The sequence below is a fragment of the Osmerus eperlanus genome, chromosome 14 (genome assembly GCF_963692335.1).
Source record: "Osmerus eperlanus chromosome 14, fOsmEpe2.1, whole genome shotgun sequence".
NCBI lineage: Eukaryota > Metazoa > Chordata > Actinopteri > Osmeriformes > Osmeridae > Osmerus > Osmerus eperlanus.
Window position 1 is genome coordinate 222,140 of NC_085031.1, and position 21,156 is coordinate 243,295.

Below are 21,156 nucleotides of genomic sequence, written 5' to 3' on the forward strand. Positions count from 1 at the left end.
TATATATATATATATATATATATATATATATATTGTTGTACACCAAAAACTTACTGTTGTTGCTATGACATTTTTAACCTAATTAGGGTATTTATAGACACACGAATTGGGAAAGTTATACAGATTATGGATCCTGACAGGAAACTTGAGATGGGAGAGTAGCAATGTTCACACTTTCTCCAGGGCGCACTGAACATAGCCCATTATGTATGCATTTTACCTTTTAATGAAGTAACTGTATACTGATTTGTTTCATTTTATTTTTTTAATTTGACATGGAAAAAAGAGAAATGGGGAATTCCTACTTACCTGCATAGAGACACACACATGCCTGTGCTCATATTTGAAGAAGCCAAGGGATTGAAGGAAGCCCCATCTAGAGGACGAATGGACTGACAGTAGGTCATAGTGTGGAGAATTTGTTGACAATCTGTAGTGATATCTCACCCTGTATACCTTTTCTTTCTTTTATTAGAAAATGGAAAACAAAAACACTGGAATATTGAGGAGTTAAAAAATAAAAAAATAAGTAAATTAATATGTATTAAGTTTTGTGACTGTTTTGATTAGATAGGAATTTCAGAGCTGTGGTCAGAAGATCATTGGTGCTTGTCGTGTTGCAAACCTAAGAAGGTGAAGGAAGCTGTCAAGCTGAAGGGAGGCTTTTGAGGCTTGGTTGCCCCAGGGGTCCGGAAGGCCAGAAGGGCTGCAGTGTCTCTGAAGCAATAACCTGTGTGTGAGGAGTTCGGGGAGTACTTTTGGATGGCCTCAAGTAGTGCTGGGCGATTTGGGTAAAAAATTAAATAGATATTTATATTTCCTTTTTAAAACCTTGCTTTTTACCAATACCTTGGCGCAAACTCGCACTTTCTGCATGTTCCAACGAGTGATTTTTCTTCAGGTGGTAAAAAGGTTTTGTCGTATTACCAGGCTCGGTAGCCACCTGTTTACGACACAATTTGCACCGAACATTGCTCAGCTCTTTGTTGGATTTAATTTTGTTTGTGTCTATTCCAATATGTAATGATGGTATTCAATGACACAAGTCTGTGTTCTAGAAAGAGTGGTCTGGAGTCGCAGAGGTCCGATAATATCAGCTTTAATGCAGCAGTTGGAAATCAACAAGTACAGAGCTCTGGGGTTGTCTACGTTTCCCTACCCACAACAGAGTTTGGGCTGGTTCACGAAGTCCAACTGCCTATCTTTCCCTCCCCAGCATATATTTATACAGTGCAATTGAAACACAAAGATGAAAAGAGGGTTGAGCTTGTTCTCTCGTGCATCAGGGAGTTGTTCTTGCCTACGCGTCCCACCTGCTCGGGTGCCATCTCCACCCGGTTTCAAGGTTGTTTCTGAAATGGAGAGATTAAGACACAAAGAACAGCCTGCTTCCCACACCCTGTGTGAGACACCATGTTTAAGCCTGAGCACACTTCTAAGTTTCATAAGACATAACTTTAATAAGCACAATACATAACTTTAAGACATGCATCCTTCATAAAGTCGTACGAACATTGTTCCTTTTATATTCACTCGTGCACAGTGCCTGTGATGCATTCGGTGATTAAGATGCCACAAATATTAATATTAATAACTGGGATTATAGATAGTGCCGTGCCCGTGATGCAGCTGGTGATTACAGTACTAGAATTGTACTGTAATGTATTATGCATTCTTTAATTTCAAAGAGCCAAACCACTTCCACATAACTGAAGACAAACCCTTATTATCAATCATTTCTTCATTGTAAGTTGCTCCCTCGCCATGGCTATCGCTGCCACTGTTTTCGGCAACAAGACTCATTTTCCACGGTTAATATTAGCTACTCCACTCGAGGTGCTCAGTGTATTTTAGTGGGAGTATTTCTCTGCAACTTCCTGCTGCATCACAGAAATTAAATGGACTGCTGTTCCTAATTATTCTTATCGACATTATTGAAAATGAATCAATGTTATGATATCTTTATTGAGGGAAGTCATTACTTCGATAATATTTTTTAATCAATTTATCACCCAGCCTTAGCCTCAAGGAAGTTTTGCAACTCAGGAAGGGAAAGGAGAACTGCTGACAGGTTGTTGAGTGGTGGAAAGAGCAGTTTGAAGAGCTCCTGAACCTTGGAACATTTGGGAGAAGCCTTCAGCTGTATCCCTGGCAGATGTCGCCAAGGTAGTTAAAAAGCTTTGCAGCAGGGCACTGGGTGTGGATGAGATTTGCCCTGAGATGATGAAGGCTCTGGACATTGTTGGGCTATCTTGACTGACATGCTTCTTCGGTGTTGCTTAGAGGTAGGGGACAGTCCCTGTGGAATGGCAGACCTGGGTGGTGGTGGTTCTTCAAAAATTGTGACAATAGGGTCTGATTATTAGGGTATCCCAGTCTCCCAGCTCAGTCTCCCTGGGAAGGTTTATTCCAGGGTGCTGGAACAATGCAAATTCCACCCTGGCCGTGGAACTGTAGACCAGTTCTTTACCATCGCAGAGTTGTTGAGGGGGTCATGGGAGTTCTACATGTGTTTTGTGGACTAGGGAGAAAATGACCGTGTCCCCTGGGAAATCCTGTGGGGGGCACTCTTCCCTGTATATCCCAAAGTCAAACACGTTTTCCAGTGGGTGTTGGACTCTGCCAACTGTAAATGAGCAGCAACAGATATATGCTTTGTAATCTATGCAATCTTCATAAACTCATACTCAAATACTTCATAAAGTATGCATACTTTATTAAAATGTACAGAAATATCAGTTGTAAAATTAAAGTACGCTGGTAAGCAGTACGGTAGTAAATACAAAAAAAAAAACTGCCACACACAACATAGAAAATGTAGCCTAGTGTTTTTTCTATTTCAGTTTCTTTTTTTGTTGTCTTTTTTTTATTATTAATATCCGTATATGTTTATTGTATGCACCTTCCTGCCACAGTAAATTCTGTGTTTGTGAAAACTTACATGGCAATAAAGACAAATTCTGATTCAGCCGAACTCATTTTGCCCTGCTAGTCGACTGCCCAGTTCAAGCTGTGAATGTTCAATGCTATGCACGCATGACGCAGGTGCAAGCGGTTGCGTGTAGGTAGCTCAACCAATAGGATAAAACGGCAACAAACAAAAAAATCGCAATGACTCTACAATGCTCTTACATTGTTGCACCGCAATGTATTGTACCATGAAATATTGTTACACCCTTAGTATACGTATGTAGTTACAATTTTTTTCAGTTTTTGTTCATACTTCTGGTGACGTTACCGATGACACTTTTTGTTTTTGTTCATACTTCTGGTGACGTTACCGATGACACTTTTTTTTTACCATGGTTCACCACATCTTTACTGTTCATCAGATTTTCTGGCAAGTAGGGTGAAGTGCCTTGCCCAAGCACACAATGTCATTTGCATGACCAGGAATTGAACCGTCAACCTTCTGATTAATAGCCTGATTCCCTAACTGCTCAGCCAACTTACCCCGTTCACTTCTACAATTTAAATTCTCTGTCATCTCTGAAGTACATGTTCCAGGTAGCCTACAGTCATGCAAATGATTACGTAGCCTTCATCTGTCTGCTGTTTCCTACATTATAAATTGCTTATGTTATGTTGATCAAAATGTACTATATTTGTTCTCTGTTAAATTGTCTTACCACTACAAACATCTAAACATTCAGTTCATAACAGAAGTCATTACATGCACAATGGCTGAGCGAGTTGTCATAATTATAGGCATAATTCATCATACAGCGCTTGTACGTTTGCTACTGAAAGTATTGCCATTTTATATTGTCGTTCAGTTCGCTAGCCAGCCCCTTTGAAAGCAGCTGATTATCAGTTGTAAAAGCAAATTCCCTTCTAAATAACTAATCTGAATTTCCTTATTTTCCTTACTACGCTTAGTTTCATTTCATTGCAAATGCCTTTATTAATCACATGTTCAATCGTTATAATTGGGTTATAAAGAGGACACCTGCCAGATATGAATCGTGGGAAACTAAACCCATTCGTACACGCACACAGATTCCTGGAATTAATAGAGAGATAAAGAAAAAGTTTTTTTGATTTTACTGAAATTATTTCAAAGAAAATATTCTATATGATGTTCAATATATTTCTAGACCCAGTTTGGTTTTGTGCATGTCTGTTTTATTCTGAAATACCAATCCAAGATTACTTGTTCTCTTTTTCTATAATTACACTTAGCCTATCCTTTCTGCCACGTGACTCTTATTGCATACTTAGAGTGACGTAGTTCTTTCTAGACATCCAAGTACATTTCTCTATCACATTTCGGAAGACATTATTTGACACATTTTACTTCTCTTTTGAATTTACAGTTTTTCAATCAATTAACTTTTGCAACAGTTTTATACCGATTTTGTAAACTTTATCTTAATTTATTGCTTATTTTTCACTTTTAACTGCCACAACTTACTCTTCATAGACGCACGCATTTGTTCGGACACGGATGATTTTTCCCTTAGTCATCCGTTTTACACGTAAATTGGCGCACAGCATTTTTAAGAGCACTCATACCCAAAACAACTTTTATACGCGGCTCAATTCATTCATTCATACTGGTTTAATTCAATCTTTCTCACAGTTTGTAATTTGACAAGGCACAGACACAGGCCTTCATGCTTAGATTCTTTCAATCGTTCATGAATACAGCTTTTTATCTTTCTACATCATGCTCTGATCAACATAGCGGAAATATCAGGGAGAGGAGAGATTTCAGAGGGAAAAAAATGCCTTATTTAGCCTACACAGCTGTTCAAAACATGATTAAGTCTGCCGCACGGTCCTGATGACAAATTTACCTGAAATTACCTTTTCATGTACTTATTAAACTGCCCAATTCCAGCATATATTTACAGGTTCATAATTCTACTTATTTATTATTTAATTCTGACCAACTTTGAGTTCCAACATATACTTGACTCAACCAGTTGCCTTTTCCCAGAATGCACCACATCTTTTGCTTTCTATACGGGATGAACCTCAATTGGCTCATAAAAACATATATTCAGTACAAGTTCTGCGGTCTCTCAGAAGGTTTTCAAACAGGATGCTGATGATCAAGGTCTTTTGAATCAACAACATGGTCTATATTGAAGCTTCAAGCATAACTCGAGGGTACAATTTCTGGGGAAATTGTACGGGGGTGCTTGCATGCGTCGGTTGCAGATGGGTCCGTCCCCTTAAGTTTTTCCCTTCTCGTGATATTTTCAAGCATTTAGCCGACTCATATTGCATAATTCATTAAGAACCCCTTTGAAACAAGCTATTGTAACGTTGTCACCGGTAGTATTTCAGATGGAATCGCGATTCAAACAGTACCATCTACTAACTGAAAATATGCCCCCAAAAACGTAAATAAGCTTGACATTTATGGGGAAATGGCTAAAGCGCCGGAAATGAGAACGTTTCTTTTGACATAAAGCTTAGGCTGTGGCATTGAAGACAGCGACGCACCACACTAGCTTGAGTTTGAATACATTATTTAATGTGACATTACTTACTGTAGTTACATGCAAGTCTTGATTTGCTTAAATGTACATGTATGTGCTGCTAGTACACCACGGCACGATATGATACTCGCTGTGCAACAGCACATCTATGCAAGTTGTATCCATGCGTCGTTGCTAACGTGTGCTGACGTTGTGACGTAGGCTAGCACTGAGTTCCCTTTGTTGACACAAGGCACTTTGCCATAAAAACGTAATTTCAGCCTAAACCGCGCAACGGAATGTAAATAATACAAGCAACTCAATCGCTACCAAGACGAAACTTTTGACACCGACGTTGTCTATGTATTCCAACTATTGACGGATCCTTAGGGGTGGGAAAAGAAGAAAAATAAAAATATATACGTGAGAGAACAAAGGTTGTGCTCGCCGAAGGCGTGAGCACACCCAATAAGGAAGCCACAAGAGCACAGAAGTATCATTTCATATGATTTCATTTCATATATTTATATATGTTTTCAAACTGGTGTTTTTTCCCCTCCCACAACCACTCAGGACAGTTGCTGAGTAACTCCAGAACAACCCAATGGGTCATGCTGAAATACAACAAACTTTGGGTTGCCTAAATCTTTTGGCCACAATTTGGTCGCCTGAGACAAATTTTGACAATCCTAAAAGATTCCTATAATCCTTAACCCCAAATCTGTAGTCTTCGATCACTAGTTTGACATGCTCCCCGACAGCCGAAAAATGGCCGTAGTGAACAAACTTTTCCTCCAATAAAATTCTTAGTGTCAGAAGATTTCAGGAACAGTCTTGTGGTCTGGCTTCTACAATGATTGTGTCTTTAATTAATGTCGATTGAGTCTTCTTGTGTGTGTCCCCTTTTTGCATCTTGGCTGTCGTACAGTCTGACATTAATGACAACTGAGATCCTAAAGTGTGACATGGCTTACAGCGGGGATTGTGTTCGTACAGTCTGACAAGCAACAGGAATATGAAAAAATGCACAGTGCACCAGGCTTGTTATTTTCCTCTTTGCTTAACCCACACTGTAAAAAAAATCACGTTAAAAAAACTGAGAAAGCACTAGCAGCAAAGTTTCCTGACCGATTCTGTAAAATTACAGTAAATGACCATACCACAAAATTACATGTAATAAGCTGTAAAAATACAGAGCACGGTCTACAGTCAAAATTAATTAAATTACAGTTTATTACTGTTACTTAAATGTTAATTAAACCGCAGAAAAACATACATATTATGTTAAAATACATTTAAAAAACAACTACCTTCTCTCTGTAATTTTAGGGCATTTGTTTGTTACTACATGAAACATTCCAGTCTATTTACAGTAATTTCTTATTAAATTATTGTTTTTTTAAGTATAATGACTAAGAAAAATGTATAAAACGCAAGAAATACATAAACCCCAAGACAAATGTCTGTAAATTTACGGTACTACTCATTCAATTTAAAGAATTAGTAGATATAAAAAAAATTATTGGACAGTGGAAAAACAATCAGTACATAAAGATAGCTACATTTACGGCCAATCAATGTAAATGTAGGCTATCTAGTAGTTAATTTATGAAAATGCCCCGTGTACCTACAGTGATTTCCTGTAGAATTGAGGTTGTTCCAAGTAAAAAAAAAAAAAACTACAACAATGTATAAATACTAAATATCAGAATCAGAATTCGGTTTATTCGACATGTATGTTATACAAACACGGAATTTACTGTGGCAGGGAGGTGCAAACACTAAATATATCCGAATCTTAAATTAAGTAAAGGTACAGAAGTTGAACTATTCCTAAGAACTAAACAATCTAAGAATAAAATAAAATATATATAAAAATAAGAATGGTCAACATAGTGCAAGATACTGGGTTAAATAATGAATGAATGTGAATGAGAGTACTTGGCCTTGTTGAAGAGGCCAGTAGCAGATGGAAAGAAACTGTTCTTATGGCGTGACGTTTTGGTCCTGATTGACCGCAGCATTCTGCCGGAGGGGAGTAGCTGGAACAGGGAGTGGCCAGGGTGGGAGGGGTCGGCCACAATCTTCCTCGCTGGCCTCAGGGTCCTCGAGGTGTGCAGGTCCTCGAGGGTAGGCAGATTGCAGCCAATCACCTTCTCAGTAGTGCGGATGATACGCTGCAGTCTGCTCTTGTCCTTAGCAGTGGCAGCAGCGTACCAGATGGTGATGGAAGAGGTGAGGATGGACTCAATGCTGGCTGTGTAGAAGTGCACCATCATTGTCTTTGGCAGGTTGAATTTCTTCAGCTGCCGTAGGAAGTACATCCTCTGTTGTGCTTTCTTGGTGAGGGAACTGATGTTCAGTTCCCACTTGAGGTCCTGGGAGAGGATGGTGCCCAGGAAGCGGAAGGACTCCACAGTGTTGACTGGGGAGTCGCACAGGGTGATGGGGGTGAGTGGGGCTGTATTCTTCCTGAAGTCCACAACCATCTCCACTGTCTTAAGAGCATTGAGCTCTAAGTTGTTCTGGCTGCACCAGGTTGTCAGCTTCCCACCTATAATCAGACTCGTCCCCGTCAGAGATGAGCCCAATGAGGGTGGTGTCGTCCGCAAACTTCAGAAGTTTGACAGACGGATGACTGGAGGTGCAACTGTTGGTGTACAGGGAGAAGAGCAGAAGGGAAAGGACGCAGCCCTGAAGAGATCCGGTGCTGATGGACCGGGAGTCAGAGACTTGTGTTCCCATCTTAACGCACTGCTTCCTGTCAGACAGGAAGTCTGTGCCACCTGCAGGTGGAGTCGGGCACGTTCAGCTGAGAGAGCTTGTACTGAAGCAGGGCGGGGATGATGGTGTTGGCAGGGCGGGGATGATGGTGTACTTTTAATCAAAAAGGAATGTCTGCACATTTACAGTATTAATCAGTCAATTTAAAGAATTTATAGATATACACATTTTAATTGAACAATGGAAAAACAAGCATAGTTCATAAAAAAATTGCTACATTTACAGCCAATCAATGTAAGTTTAGGCTATTTAATGGTTAATTTATGAAAATTGGTCCAGCATTGAGCAAGATCGCTGTGAACCAGGCTGCAACGTTGTATAGGGCAACTGTGCATGGTCAGTTAGTGTCCACTAAGTTATGTTTTTGCCACTGACAGGAACAGATTATTAAGTGTCTCCTGGAATGTAGAGTCGACAATGCACCATCTTCTCCACTCATACTGAAACATAAGGGAGAGAGGGGGCGGGGGAGAGAACGAGGAGCTCTTTTCACTGGCATAGCTTAGTTTTCAAGATTTGAGCCTTTCTTGACAGTTCATCCACATCCAGCTCCATGATGATCTTCATCATGGAGAGAGCTTTGTAGGGTACTGCATGTTCAAGGTAGCCTGATGTTGTCATACTCATAATTCTCGTCAGAATATGAGTCTGATACCGCCCCGTTGGGCTGTGAGTATGGGGCGTGTTTCAACCGAACCCGGAAAAAAAATGCCTCTTCGCTCAATTGGATAGACCTACAACCAATCAGAGCAACGTAGTATGTTTTTTGTTGAAAATGAATTCAACCCAAGCGCTCTTTGGTGACGTGGTTGATTACGTTACTGTTGATAATCTGTCCATCATCGTATAAAGCCCGCCCTGACAATTTGATTGGTCCAAACAGCTCTTGTTCGGACATAGTTTTTCCCCAACCGAGCATCCCCAGACCCAACTTCCCAACCAAAATGTTTTGTGGGCGTGGCTAAGTTTGGCTGGCACCCAGGCTATGTTCAAGGCATAAAAGAGCCCAAACAACATTGCAGAAGCAAGTGCTACATTCTCAAGATCTTGAAGCACCATCACACCCTCAAGGACTATCCTGACGTCAGAGGGTTCACTGCTGGCAGTGTCTTTCACAACATAGATCCCCACTGTCGTTCTCTCTATGACACTGAGGAAATCGGTCTCAGCCATTTCCTGGTCAAAAGAAAAGATACAATTCTTTAATGATAGGTTCAGCTTCTTATCACTTGGCTTGTAAACAATCCAACGGTGTAATAATTTCTACCTTCAGCAAGGACAAACCATATCTGAAAATAGTAAAAAAAAAAAAAAATAGATCCGATGCCCCACTGTTTATGACCTCCGAACCAGGCAACGCCGCTGCAGGACGGAAGGTAATGTTTTCTCTTTAATTTTTTCAATTCAATTTATTTGATCAAGAGGGACAGAGTACATTCACGAACATTAAAATGTAAATGCGCCCAATTATAGCCAACAGGCTAGTTTCCATTGGCAGTCTTCCTTCCGTGTGTTTGAATGTCGGTCTGTATGTGTGTGAACAGGATTACGCAAAAAATACCGGCCCGATTTATATGAAACTTGTTGAAGGGGTGTAGCATGGGCCAACATAATTCTGACCATGATTCGTAATTAGGCTGCTTAACGATCAGTGCAAAGGAGCTGCAGTTCCTGTGCAGAGACAGGAGAACCTAGCAGAACAACCATCTCTCCAGCTCTCCATCGTAGCCAAATCCCACCTGAGAGGTCACGACAGCTAGTCAGACTCGTTAGATCCTGAGGTATATTAACATCGCATCGTTTGAGTATCATAAAAGTCGAGACTTCAGGACCCCGGGTTCTGGACTGGATGGAGTGCTACAGAGATGGCGTTCGGTCAGAGTCTCCCATGTATGCACAGGAACACTGAAGCTATGTAAGAGTGTCTCTTTTTAGTACAGATTTACTGTGCAACACTAGTTCATTCCCATGTTAAAACTTTGCTAAAACTCATGATTACCGAGATCAAATTGTTTTTCATCGCCGTAGGTTTTGTATTTTGAAATACATGCAAGTGAATGTCTGTGACAGAAAGAACCTCCATCAACGGTCTTGACGTAAACAGTCGACACAACAATAATGGCAATTGCAATTTCATGTAATACTCACCACAAAAACTTGGGTCCACGGTTACAGAGCTGACTCCAGGTGACAATGTAGTGTGAGAAAATGTTAATCTGCAGCAACAGAAAAACACGAGGGCTTCACTTCACCAAACTTAAGTTAGCCTATAAACGAAAGTTAAACAGTGATATAGAATTCCCCTAACTCAACAAAACACTCCTATTTAGACAGTTGTCTGTACAATGGCACTTTGCCAGCTCCAAAATTAATTATCTAATGAATTAAAATGCTTTTATCAACAATGTACAACACTAACATATATATTGGACAAGTGCCTTTGTTTTTCATAAAATATTTCCTACTGACCTAGCCAGCCAGCAGCTAACATTATACTGAGGTAAGAGAAAAAAAATTGAATAAACATAACGTTATAGTAGAGATGGTCTATAAAGCCACACATTAGGGTCATGCAGTACATAACGTTAACCAAATTTTCGTATGGCAAATGGCTGATTTAATTAACTGACATTAGATAGCTAGTTCTAACCCCTGGCTGCTAGCTAATTTTCTAAATACTGCTAACGTCTGCTAGCAATTTGCCTTCAGTTCGGTAAAAGTCCATTCCGTTTTGACAAAAACAGGTTGTAAAGAACATATAACGCACTATATCAGCTTAACATTAACGTTACTTCTGAATCTCTTTGTCTCTTCTTCAGTCAGTATAATTCCTGAATCCTTTAACTTCTGGAGCAGCTCCTCAGTTGAAAACTCCATTCTTCTCCGGTTTTCGCGCCAGGTGTGGCAGTGACAGTTGGGAGAACCAAAGTGCTGCTGCTACAACCACTGCGCATTTGTGAACTCCCTCATTCAAAAATCAACATTCAATGTTGCCTCCGAGATAAATATTTTTACTGTCCAATTATTATATTGCTATTCATTATTGATTTCACAGAGTTCTCTATAGTTTACTAGCATTAATAACAATAGACTTACTGTTTCTAGTCTCCTAGGAAATGAATTTGAGAACTTCATAATTCCTTGACAGCCCTGAGGCACTAGTCATCCAATCCCCCAACATAATTTTGGTCACACCATGGGTCACACACTGACATCTTTCTTATTGTATTTGTACCCCTATATGTTAGAAACATTTTACATCTTTCCAAACCAAGCACAAGTCCAATCATACATTTCTGTGTTAATTACAGGATACATTTGTGCAACAAATAAGTTACTTTTTTATAAACTGGGGCTTTATCTCATTGATAGACATGACTCATATACTGGACTATAAGGTTGGTGCCAAAGTGAAAGGTTTTACACAGAATGCATATTACAGTGGCCCGACGATTGCAGAGATAATTTTGTGGGAATGACCATCAAACTTACATTAGGACTACTTGTGTTACAAGTCCTACCGGCCTTTTTTTAAACCTATGAGGCAGGCTTGGTGACAATGCATGCATTGAAGTCATTAAAGGAGCACTGGACAAAAAATAAATAATTTTTTCCTGCCAGGGGAAGCATGGGTGCTTCCTTTTCTGCTGGTTATTCCCAGCACTGGGATTTACAATAAATTACTTTTGTGTCTGTACAAATACTACTAATTACTTTTAAAAACATAAAATCACAATTTTAAAGAACCCAATGATGAACACCAATTTCTGTAAATTCACATGCATTTCTTCATTATTATTAACCTTAAAAAATCAATAAAATATTACCTCCCATTTCATGTAAAATTACATTTGAATCTGTACAATTACAATGAATTGTTATTAAATATACATAATATCTATGTTATCTTACATAAAGGTAAAACACCTGTAATTTTAGGGTGTAACATTTATTTTACCGCAAATATTGGTAAATCCGCACGCATATCATTGTTTTATGCAAAAAGAGGAAATATCTGGAAAATACAGTGCATTTCATGGTAAAAAAAACTTATTTTTTACAGTGCACTAGTTCCCTACTTACATCTGTTCCTTATTTGAACAGACTTCTCTTTCCTGGTATCCCCATTTAAATTTATCTTGCTGACTCCTCATAACTATTTCTGCCAACCTCAGCACACATGTAAACCTAAGCACACATGTATATGTGTTGCACAAACCCGAACAATAAGTAAAAGGGAAAGAGACACATAGAAATACTTTGGGTGTGAGGCAGCTGACAATGGGAACCACTATAATATTTTTTTTCCGCTAATTTGCAACATCACCATTCATGTACTTATGGTTTGCAAAATAGCCTAATGCAAATGCAATACCTGGGGCAATACTGGGGCATACAAAAGGAGAGGGCACAGCAATGTTTGGCATGGAAATGTGTGTGTTGAGGTTTGGGATGTATATTTACATTCATCAGCGTTTTGCCCCTTGCTTGTAATGCAACCAAAATTTAAAGAGCTCCATGAAGCGGGTTGAATCCCCTCTTTCTACTTGTTACAAATTATGTTCAAGATTTATATTTTTGAGCTCTACAAATGATCTGTAAGTCATCTGCTGAATTTGCTTAACCCTTGTGTTATCTTCGGGTCATTCTGACCCATCAGTCATTGTGACCCACCGTCGTATTGCGACAACTTTACCGCATACAAAAACAAAGCAAGGAATTTTCTTTTAACCGTCGGGCTGTCTCAGACCCCCCACATTGCGAAGGTTAAAAGAAAATGCTATTTATTTGTTTTTGTATTGGGTAAAATTGGGTAAACACAACGATGGTTCGTTGTGAACCTTCAGTCCACACACACATTTTACTCGTTATATTACAGCCGTATTCCAAAATTATAAAAAAAAAAAATCCTCAAAATTCTACACACAATACACCATAATAATAATTTGAAAAAGGTTTGACATTTTTGCAAATCGTCGTCGTCATCATCTGCCGCTTGTCCGGGGATCGGATCGCGGGGGCAGCAACCTAAGCAGGGAGGCCCAGACTTCCCTCTCCCCGGCCACTTCCACCAGCTCTTCCTGGGGGACCCCTAGGCGTTCCCAGGCCAGCCGAGAGACATAGTCCCTCCAGCGTGTCTTGGGTCTTCCCCGGGGCCTCTTCCCAGTGGGACGTGCCCAGAACACCTCACCATGGAAGCGTCCAGGAGGCATCCTGATCAGATGCCCGAGCCACCTCAACTGGCTCCTCTCGACGCGGAGGAGCAGCGGTTCTACTCTGAGCCCCTGGATGACCGAGCTTCTCACCCTATCTCTAAGGGAGAGCCCGGACACCCTGCGGAAAAACTCATTTCGGACGCTTGTATTCGCGATCTCGTCTTTCGGTCACTACCCACAGTTCGTGACCATAGGTGAGGGTAGGAACGTAGATCGACTGGTAAATAGAGAGCTTCGCCTTTTGACTCAGCTCCTTCTTCACCTCGACGGACCGATGCAGAGCCCGCATCACTGCGGACGCCGCACCGATCCGCCTGTCGATCTCGCGCTCCATTCTTCCCTCACTCGTGAACAAGACCCCGAGATACTTGAACTCCTCCGCTCAGATCTTTCCAAATATATAAAAAATTATAATGTATAGCTGCAAGCAGCGATGCGGATTCCTCCTCAAAATTGCAAAATATTATACAAATGTACATTGTAGAAGGTCAAGAGTTGGACAACAAGAGCGCAAAATTAATTAATGCTTGGCAAACAGGCTGAATGGAGATTCAAACTCAAGAGCACCTAGTTCTGAAATTTCTGGTGTAGTGATCCCCCCAGAATGAAACAGCGTTACCATTATGATTGTGCAGCTAGATAGCTACTGTGGTGTACCTGGATCCCTGTTTAACTAAATATATAATCAGTATCATGACAGGCTCGATGACTGTGGCTGGAATCAAACCTACGACCTTGCACTGTGATGTCATCTTGAACCCAATTAGGTTTGAAAAACATCAGTCAAAATTATATTTGATTTATTGACACAAAGATATTGAGGCAATGTGGACATTTACATAAATATACCCCTTTCAGCCATTTTGTATTGCATTTCTTATTCCATGTCACCCTATATAAAGACATCAATTCGACACACCTGTACAACATTTCAAGTCAATTGGATCTTTGGTTTAAGAGGAGATGATTTGTAAAGATTTCCCCAAGTTTTCACTATACAGGAAAATCCAACATGGCGGACCTTATGGGTCCTTGAGGCTTTTTTGTTCCCCATGAGAAATGAGGCATGTATACCAAGTTTCAGAAGAATTGGAGCAATAGGGCGGAAATGCCATCCCAAAATTGGGACTTTAGGGCGGGGCCTGTGGCACCCCCTACAGACGAATGTGTCCCATATTTGGTGTGGGGGTACCCACTTGGATGTAGTATCAATGTGCCAAATTAGAAACATTTTGACAAGAGACTTTTTGAGATATTGGGACGCAAGGAGAATAATAATAGGAAATATTGCTACAAGCAGCGATGCGGGTTCCTCCGCAAAATGGCAAAATATTATAAACATGTACACTGTAGAAGATCGAGACTTGGACAACAAGAGAGCAAAACTACTTCATGTTTACCCAACAACAATAGGCTGAATGGGGATTTAAACTCATGATATAAGGTTACAAGTCAGTCTCTAGCTTCTCTGCTGCACACCACCTGCTGAGATTTTATGAATAGAAAGGGCAGAGTATTAGTTTTTATTAGATATTGAAACTCTTTTAGAGTTGATCTCTTTCCAGGGGGGTATTTGTCGTAGCTCGCTAAGCGGTTTAGCGAGCTAATTTTCAGGCTAAGATAAAAAACGCCCCTCTTTTTGGTTCGTGGAAGCAACTTTGGATAAATCACCATGGTAACATATCAATTAGCACTAACCTGCTCCAGAGCAGGCTAACATAAGTGTAGCTGGATAAGCTTGCCACACCCCCGAAAGAAAACATTGCAGCTCCCTTTTTGAGAGACCCAGTTGACAAAGGAGCTATTCTAGTTCGATTAGCTTTCCATACCGATAGAGTTATTCGCGATCGCCAAGATCCTTTGTGTCACACGGATGAGTTTCTGTTTGAGCGATATCGATTCAGCCGACAAGGACTCATTTATTTGCAAGACCTTCTCGGGCCGTACATTGCAAATCTCACACGCCGCAGCAGAGCTTTAACTGTGCTTCAGACTCTCTGCATAGCCTTGAGGTTTTTAGCATCAGGTACATTTTTATACAGTGTAGGCGATGCAGAAAACATTGGCAAAGCCGCAGCATGCGTTGCTGTAAGAAAAGTGTACTTGGCGCTCAACCAGCTGATTAATAAATTCATCATATTCCCAGGCCATGTCCCAGTCAATGACATCAAAGAGGGATTTTATGCAATTGCAGGTAATTGAGTAAATAAATATTTGACCATTTCATGAAAATGCATTCTTATCACTATTCATTACGGAGCTTATCATTATGCAGAGTTTCCTAATGTCATTGGCGCAGTGGATTGCACCCATATCCGCCTGAAAAAGCCATCTGGGCCAAACGAGGCCGATTTCGTGAATAGAAAGGGCTTTCACAGCCTTAATGTGCAGGTACTTATTACATAATTTTCCTCAAATTACATTGCTCTAAAAACAATCATTTGTCTTTGACAATAGACATGGACCTTGCAATTGCCTGCTGTAGGCTACCCATGTACTGTACAATACCCATGACTTGACTGCAATTCATCTTAGATGATCTGTGACTCCACTTGCCTGATCACAAATGTTGAGGTCAAGTGGCCGGGGTCTGTCCACGACTCCCGGATATTCCGAGACTCCACACTATGCCACAGCTTTGAGCAAGGTATAGCAAATCTCATGTCATTCAGAAATTGATTATTTTATGTAGAGGTGATCCAACATTGTTCATATCATATACTAGGTAACTATGATGGGCTCCTTATTGGAGACAGGGGTTATGCCTGCAGGCCCTGGTTCATGACCCCCTATCCCGAGCCAGCCCCAGGCCCTGAAGTGCGGTTCAACAGTGCTCTCGCTAGAACGAGGGCACGGATAGAGATGACCTTTGGCCTACTAAAGGGCAGATTTAATTGTCTGCGGGGGCTGAGGGTGGAACCGGACAGGGCCTGTGCGATCACGGTGGCCACACTCAGGAGGGAGAGGGTCCCAGTGATCGTGGCCCATCCTGAGGACGATGTGGAACCTATCCATCTAGATGAGCGGTCTGGACCGGCTGCAAGGGACATAATTGCCCAGCATCATGTCAGATAGCTGTCCAGATGACTTTGGGTAATGTTGGACTCATTTCATGTTCTTTATGTTTGCATGTTTCATTTATATGGTTAGCCACCCTCTTTGCTTTTAAGTTACCCATTAATAGTCCATCCTCAGCCATCATCGAGTCCATCCCAACTCAGTCTGGTTTGCACCTCCACTGCCAAGGACCAAGGCAGACTGCAGCAGATCATTTGGTCCCACCCTGACCTGTTCCACTCTAGGACCAGCAAGAGAGCAGGCAGGATCATTGCTGACTGATGACTAAATGTAAATGTAACAAGGGGCTCACAAACAAGCCCCCTGCACCACACTGACTCTGGGACCCCCGCACACAATGCACTGCAGTTTGCATCCTGAAGGATTCTTTATCTATGTGTCTATTCCAATATGTAATGATGGTATTCAATGACACAAATCTGTGTTCTAGAAAGAGTGGTCTGGAGTCGCAGAGGTCCGATAATATCAGCTTTAATGCAGCAGTTGGAAATCAACAAGTACAGAGCTCTGGGGTTGTCTAAGTTTCCCTACCCGCAACAGAGTTTGGGCTGGTTCACGAAGTCCAACTGGCTATCTTTCCCTCCCCAGCATATATTTATACAGTGCAATTGAAACACAAGTATTAAAAAAGGGTTGAGCTTGTTCTCTCGTGCATCAGGGAGTTGTTCTTGCCTACGCGTCCCACCTGCTCGGGTGCCGTCTCCACCCGGTTTCAAGGTTGTTTCTGAAAATGAAGAGATAGACACAAAGAACAGCCTGCTTCCCACACCCAGTGTGAGACCCAATGTTTAAGCCTGAGCACACTTCTAAGTTCATAACTTTAATAAGCACAATGCATAACTTTAATAAGCACAATATATTCTTTAATCCCTCTTTTGATCTCTGAAAACACCAGAGATCAATCAACATAGCCCGGACCAACCACCGCCTCCTCGTCCTGGTCAGCCAGCCCCAGCAACGGCATTTGGAACCCCTTCGTCGGGTTCTCCTCAGCCGAGACAATGATCCTGTTACACAGGGACCTGATACATGGGATACAGCAACAATCATGTTGATATAGCACACTCTTAAGTAAAATAGCGGAAACCTTCTTAGTCCAGTACAATTCTAGTGTGGTCAAGCAGTATCACTCTTGGCCTAGTCGTAACCCTCTTTTCTGGACTCTCACATTCGTAGCAATAGCAAACGGTTCACTGGCCCTTCTCCACCAACTCCTGCAACGTACGACTGGATTCTGGAGCAGCACAACACATGCTGCAGTGGTACCACGTACTTCATTTCCCCAGCACCCTTAGGGCGTGCAAGGTTCTCTCGATGACCTTGAATGGTCCTGTCCATAAATGTAAAACGGGCTTCCCCGAACACCTGATGACGTATTGGGTCAGGTGGGGCATCCAGTGAGAAGGGGGGGGGACAGGGTCTCCAGGGGAATGGGGCCTTAGAACAGGGGTTAGGTAGTCAGACCCGCCGGTCTGACTCGTCCTGAAGCAGAAAAGAGTTACAGTCCCAGCATCACCTTATCTCCCATGATCAAGCAGTAACTGAGTCAAATGAGATGCGAACAGTCGAACACCAATGATTAAACACAGATATTGAAATCAAGAACCCATTTCAGGATTTAAAGTGGATATTTTTAAAGTTCAAATAAATCCCTCCTTTCACACCCTTATAGGGTGTGACAACAAACCCAAATTCAAAAAATATCCCATTACCGATTACACAATGTTGACATACAATAATGATGAGACTATGCAGCGTTATAGCCAAGTGGTGTGGACACACTGGACACAGTGGGAAAACCCTAATGATGTTATAGGGGAAAACCCACCGTCACTCCAGAGTGGACATTCGACATCCATGTATCCACGGCAGACCTGGACATGCTCACAGGCCCCCTTCACCACATACATACAACTTTAGACAAGCTTTTAGAATTGTAATAAAATAAACTAAATTCGAAACAAATAGAAAAACCATAAATTAGACAGGATATTTTAAAGTTCTCATAAGATCCCTCCTTTCATTGATAACTTTAATCAATACCCAATCTCCTCGTTTGACTCCTCCACTCTTTGGTTTACTGCTTCACCTGGAACAGAATTTAGCAGAAGACATCTCTTTTCTAGTTAGCATTTTTTTATAAAATTGGTTAACCATTTGATTCGCCTCTTCATCATGCTATGTGAAAGGTTTAAGTTGTGGTATTACATATGATCTCCAATAAATCAATTCAAATGGTGTTATGCACCTGGTATAGGACTGGGAAAGACTTCAATTCACATAGTAAACATACTGTATCTATAATTACCAGGCAGTATTTTCCCGTCAGTTTTCTTATTGTTGAGCAAACACATGTAACAGCATCTAATAACGAGCCCCCATATTCAACTCCTATTAGTCATGCCTAGAAATGACAATCTGTTTCTTTGTTCCCTTCTTTAGAAAATCAACTGTTAGTCTAATTTCTTTCACTCCAAAAAACCTTTTCTGTCTTTTAAAACAGTTAAGTTTAAGACCAATATTGTTTTAGATTCTCTATTTTACCAAATCACACCTCTTTTTATCAAAGATATGATAAAAGCAATTTTCATTATGCCAAACCAGAATCTGTATGCTTCTTAAATGAAATATAGACCAAATAATGTTCTTAATGCAGCTATTAACCAAACATTTTTCCCAAATATATTTTCTATAAAGGTCAGATAGGTAGAACTTCATAACTCGTTTTGCTGCAGTTCAAAACGAGCCAATTAGCTCAAACCATCATAACCACAATTTATCAGACTTGATGAGTCTTCCCAAATTATTTCAGAACTGAATGTTATAATAATCCTCTTCATGCACTAATACCATTTATCAATACAACATTATCACAGCCTAACTGTTTATCCCAAACAGTATGCCAGGCTTTGATAAAACTCTCAAATAAAACTTAAAACCAAATTACAATTAAACTCCAAATAAAAGTACATTTAGTTATTTTCTCTTTCTCATTTTTAACCAAATTACATCTAATACCTTTATCAAAACTCTTAAAAACCCTAGATTTTACTATTTTGACTTAAAATGTTATCCCATATACCTTTCCAATTGCTTCCTCATAATTTTTCACATACATTTCCTCAAACCATTCTTTGACCAACACAGCTGGTTTGCTCTAGTATAACTCTTCCAATTGTATTAGAACCAATTTATAAACCAGGGGTTCAATTTCTGCATTTTTACTGAATACCCTCACACATCACAGATTTTCCGCCTATAAATCCAAGTTCTGGTCGGAAAGGCTTCAAAAAAAAAAACCCTCCCTGTTTGGCTAGGAATTATAACAACTGTTGATCACGCATTTGTTAACCACCAAACTTGGGATTCATCTAAACGAACACATCTATCAGCATTAATACTCACATAATTATGCAGAACTATACCCTCTGGGATCACCTTTGTAAGATCTCAAGTAACAGGACTCTTTTAGCCCCCACCTTTCTCCAACTCTCCTCAGGATTTCTGTAACTTCTTGGTCAAAGAAAAAAGCACGAGATTGATAAAAGTGAGTGATTTCACAATTTAAAAACTTGTTAGACTTTGCACCGAAGGCAATTATGCTCCTTGGAGGACACCTAGTGGATCTTTTTATTTTTTATTTTATTTTTTAAAGAACGACAGATCTGTTTAAAATACCGTTCAGCTCAACCCGACTCCACACAAATATTACTTTTTCACAGATATGTTTAAAATCCCGTTCAACTCAACCCGACTCCACACAAATATTACTTTTTCACATCAATTCAATTCTGTAACCCTCTTGTACCGGAGAGGACAAAGAAAAGACACACCACACTCCTCTCTATTTTTATTAAACTCAATCTGACTCCACACAAATAGACAGTGAAAAAGACAAAGACAACGAGTTTAGGGACTCTAACCCCTGGAAAGGACTCGAACCTCCCCTTAGACAAGGACAACGAGTTTAGGGACTCTAACCCCTGGAAAGGACTCGAACCTCCCCTTAGACAAGGACAACGAGTTTAGGGACTCTAACCCCTGGAAAGGACTCGAATCTCCCCTTAGACAAGGACAACGAGTTTAGGGACTCTAACCCCTGGAAAGGACTCGAACCTCCCCTTAGACAAGGACAACGAGTTTAGGGACTCTAACCCCTGGAAAGGACTCGAACCTCCCCTTAGACAAGGACAACGAGTTTAGGGACTCTATCCCCTGGAAAGGACTCGAACCTCCCCTTAGACAAGGACAACGAGTTTAGGGACTCTAACCCCTGGAAAGGACTCGAACCTCCCCTTAGACAAGGACAACGAGTTTAGGGACTCTAACCCCTGGAAAGGACTCGAACCTCCCCTTAGACAAGGACAACGAGTTTAGGGACTCTAACCCCTGGAAAGGACTCGAACCTCCCCTTAGACAAGGACAACGAGTTTAGGGACTCTAACCCCTGGAAAGGACTCGAACCTCCCCTTAGACAAGGACAACGAGTTTAGGGACTCTAACCCCTGGAAAGGACTCGAACCTCCCCTTAGACAAGGACAACGAGTTTAGGGACTCTAACCCCTGGAAAGGACTCGAACCTCCCCTTAGACAAGGACAAAACACAAAAACGGTTGATTTCCCACCACTGTTGGTTTGACTAGGTACGA

The 21,156-nt window shown here is 40.9% G+C and overlaps 1 protein-coding gene and 1 long non-coding RNA gene across 2 annotated transcripts; both read left to right on the top strand.

Annotated features, from left to right (window-relative positions):
- The first annotated feature begins 41 nt into the window (after nt 1-41).
- On the top strand, nt 42-17,299 carry LOC134033445 (uncharacterized). Its single transcript, XR_009932123.1, has 3 exons — nt 42-402; nt 575-1,345; nt 17,225-17,299. It is a non-coding gene; the product is annotated as an uncharacterized LOC134033445 (long non-coding RNA).
- Nucleotides 14,442-16,504, top strand: LOC134033478 (putative nuclease HARBI1). Its single transcript, XM_062477653.1, has 5 exons — nt 14,442-14,457; nt 15,186-15,623; nt 15,705-15,820; nt 15,965-16,076; nt 16,155-16,504. The coding sequence occupies exons 1-5, from the start codon at nt 14,442-14,444 to the stop codon at nt 16,502-16,504; spliced, it is 1,032 nt and encodes a 343-aa protein (XP_062333637.1).
- Nucleotides 17,300-21,156: the final 3,857 nt, after the last annotated feature.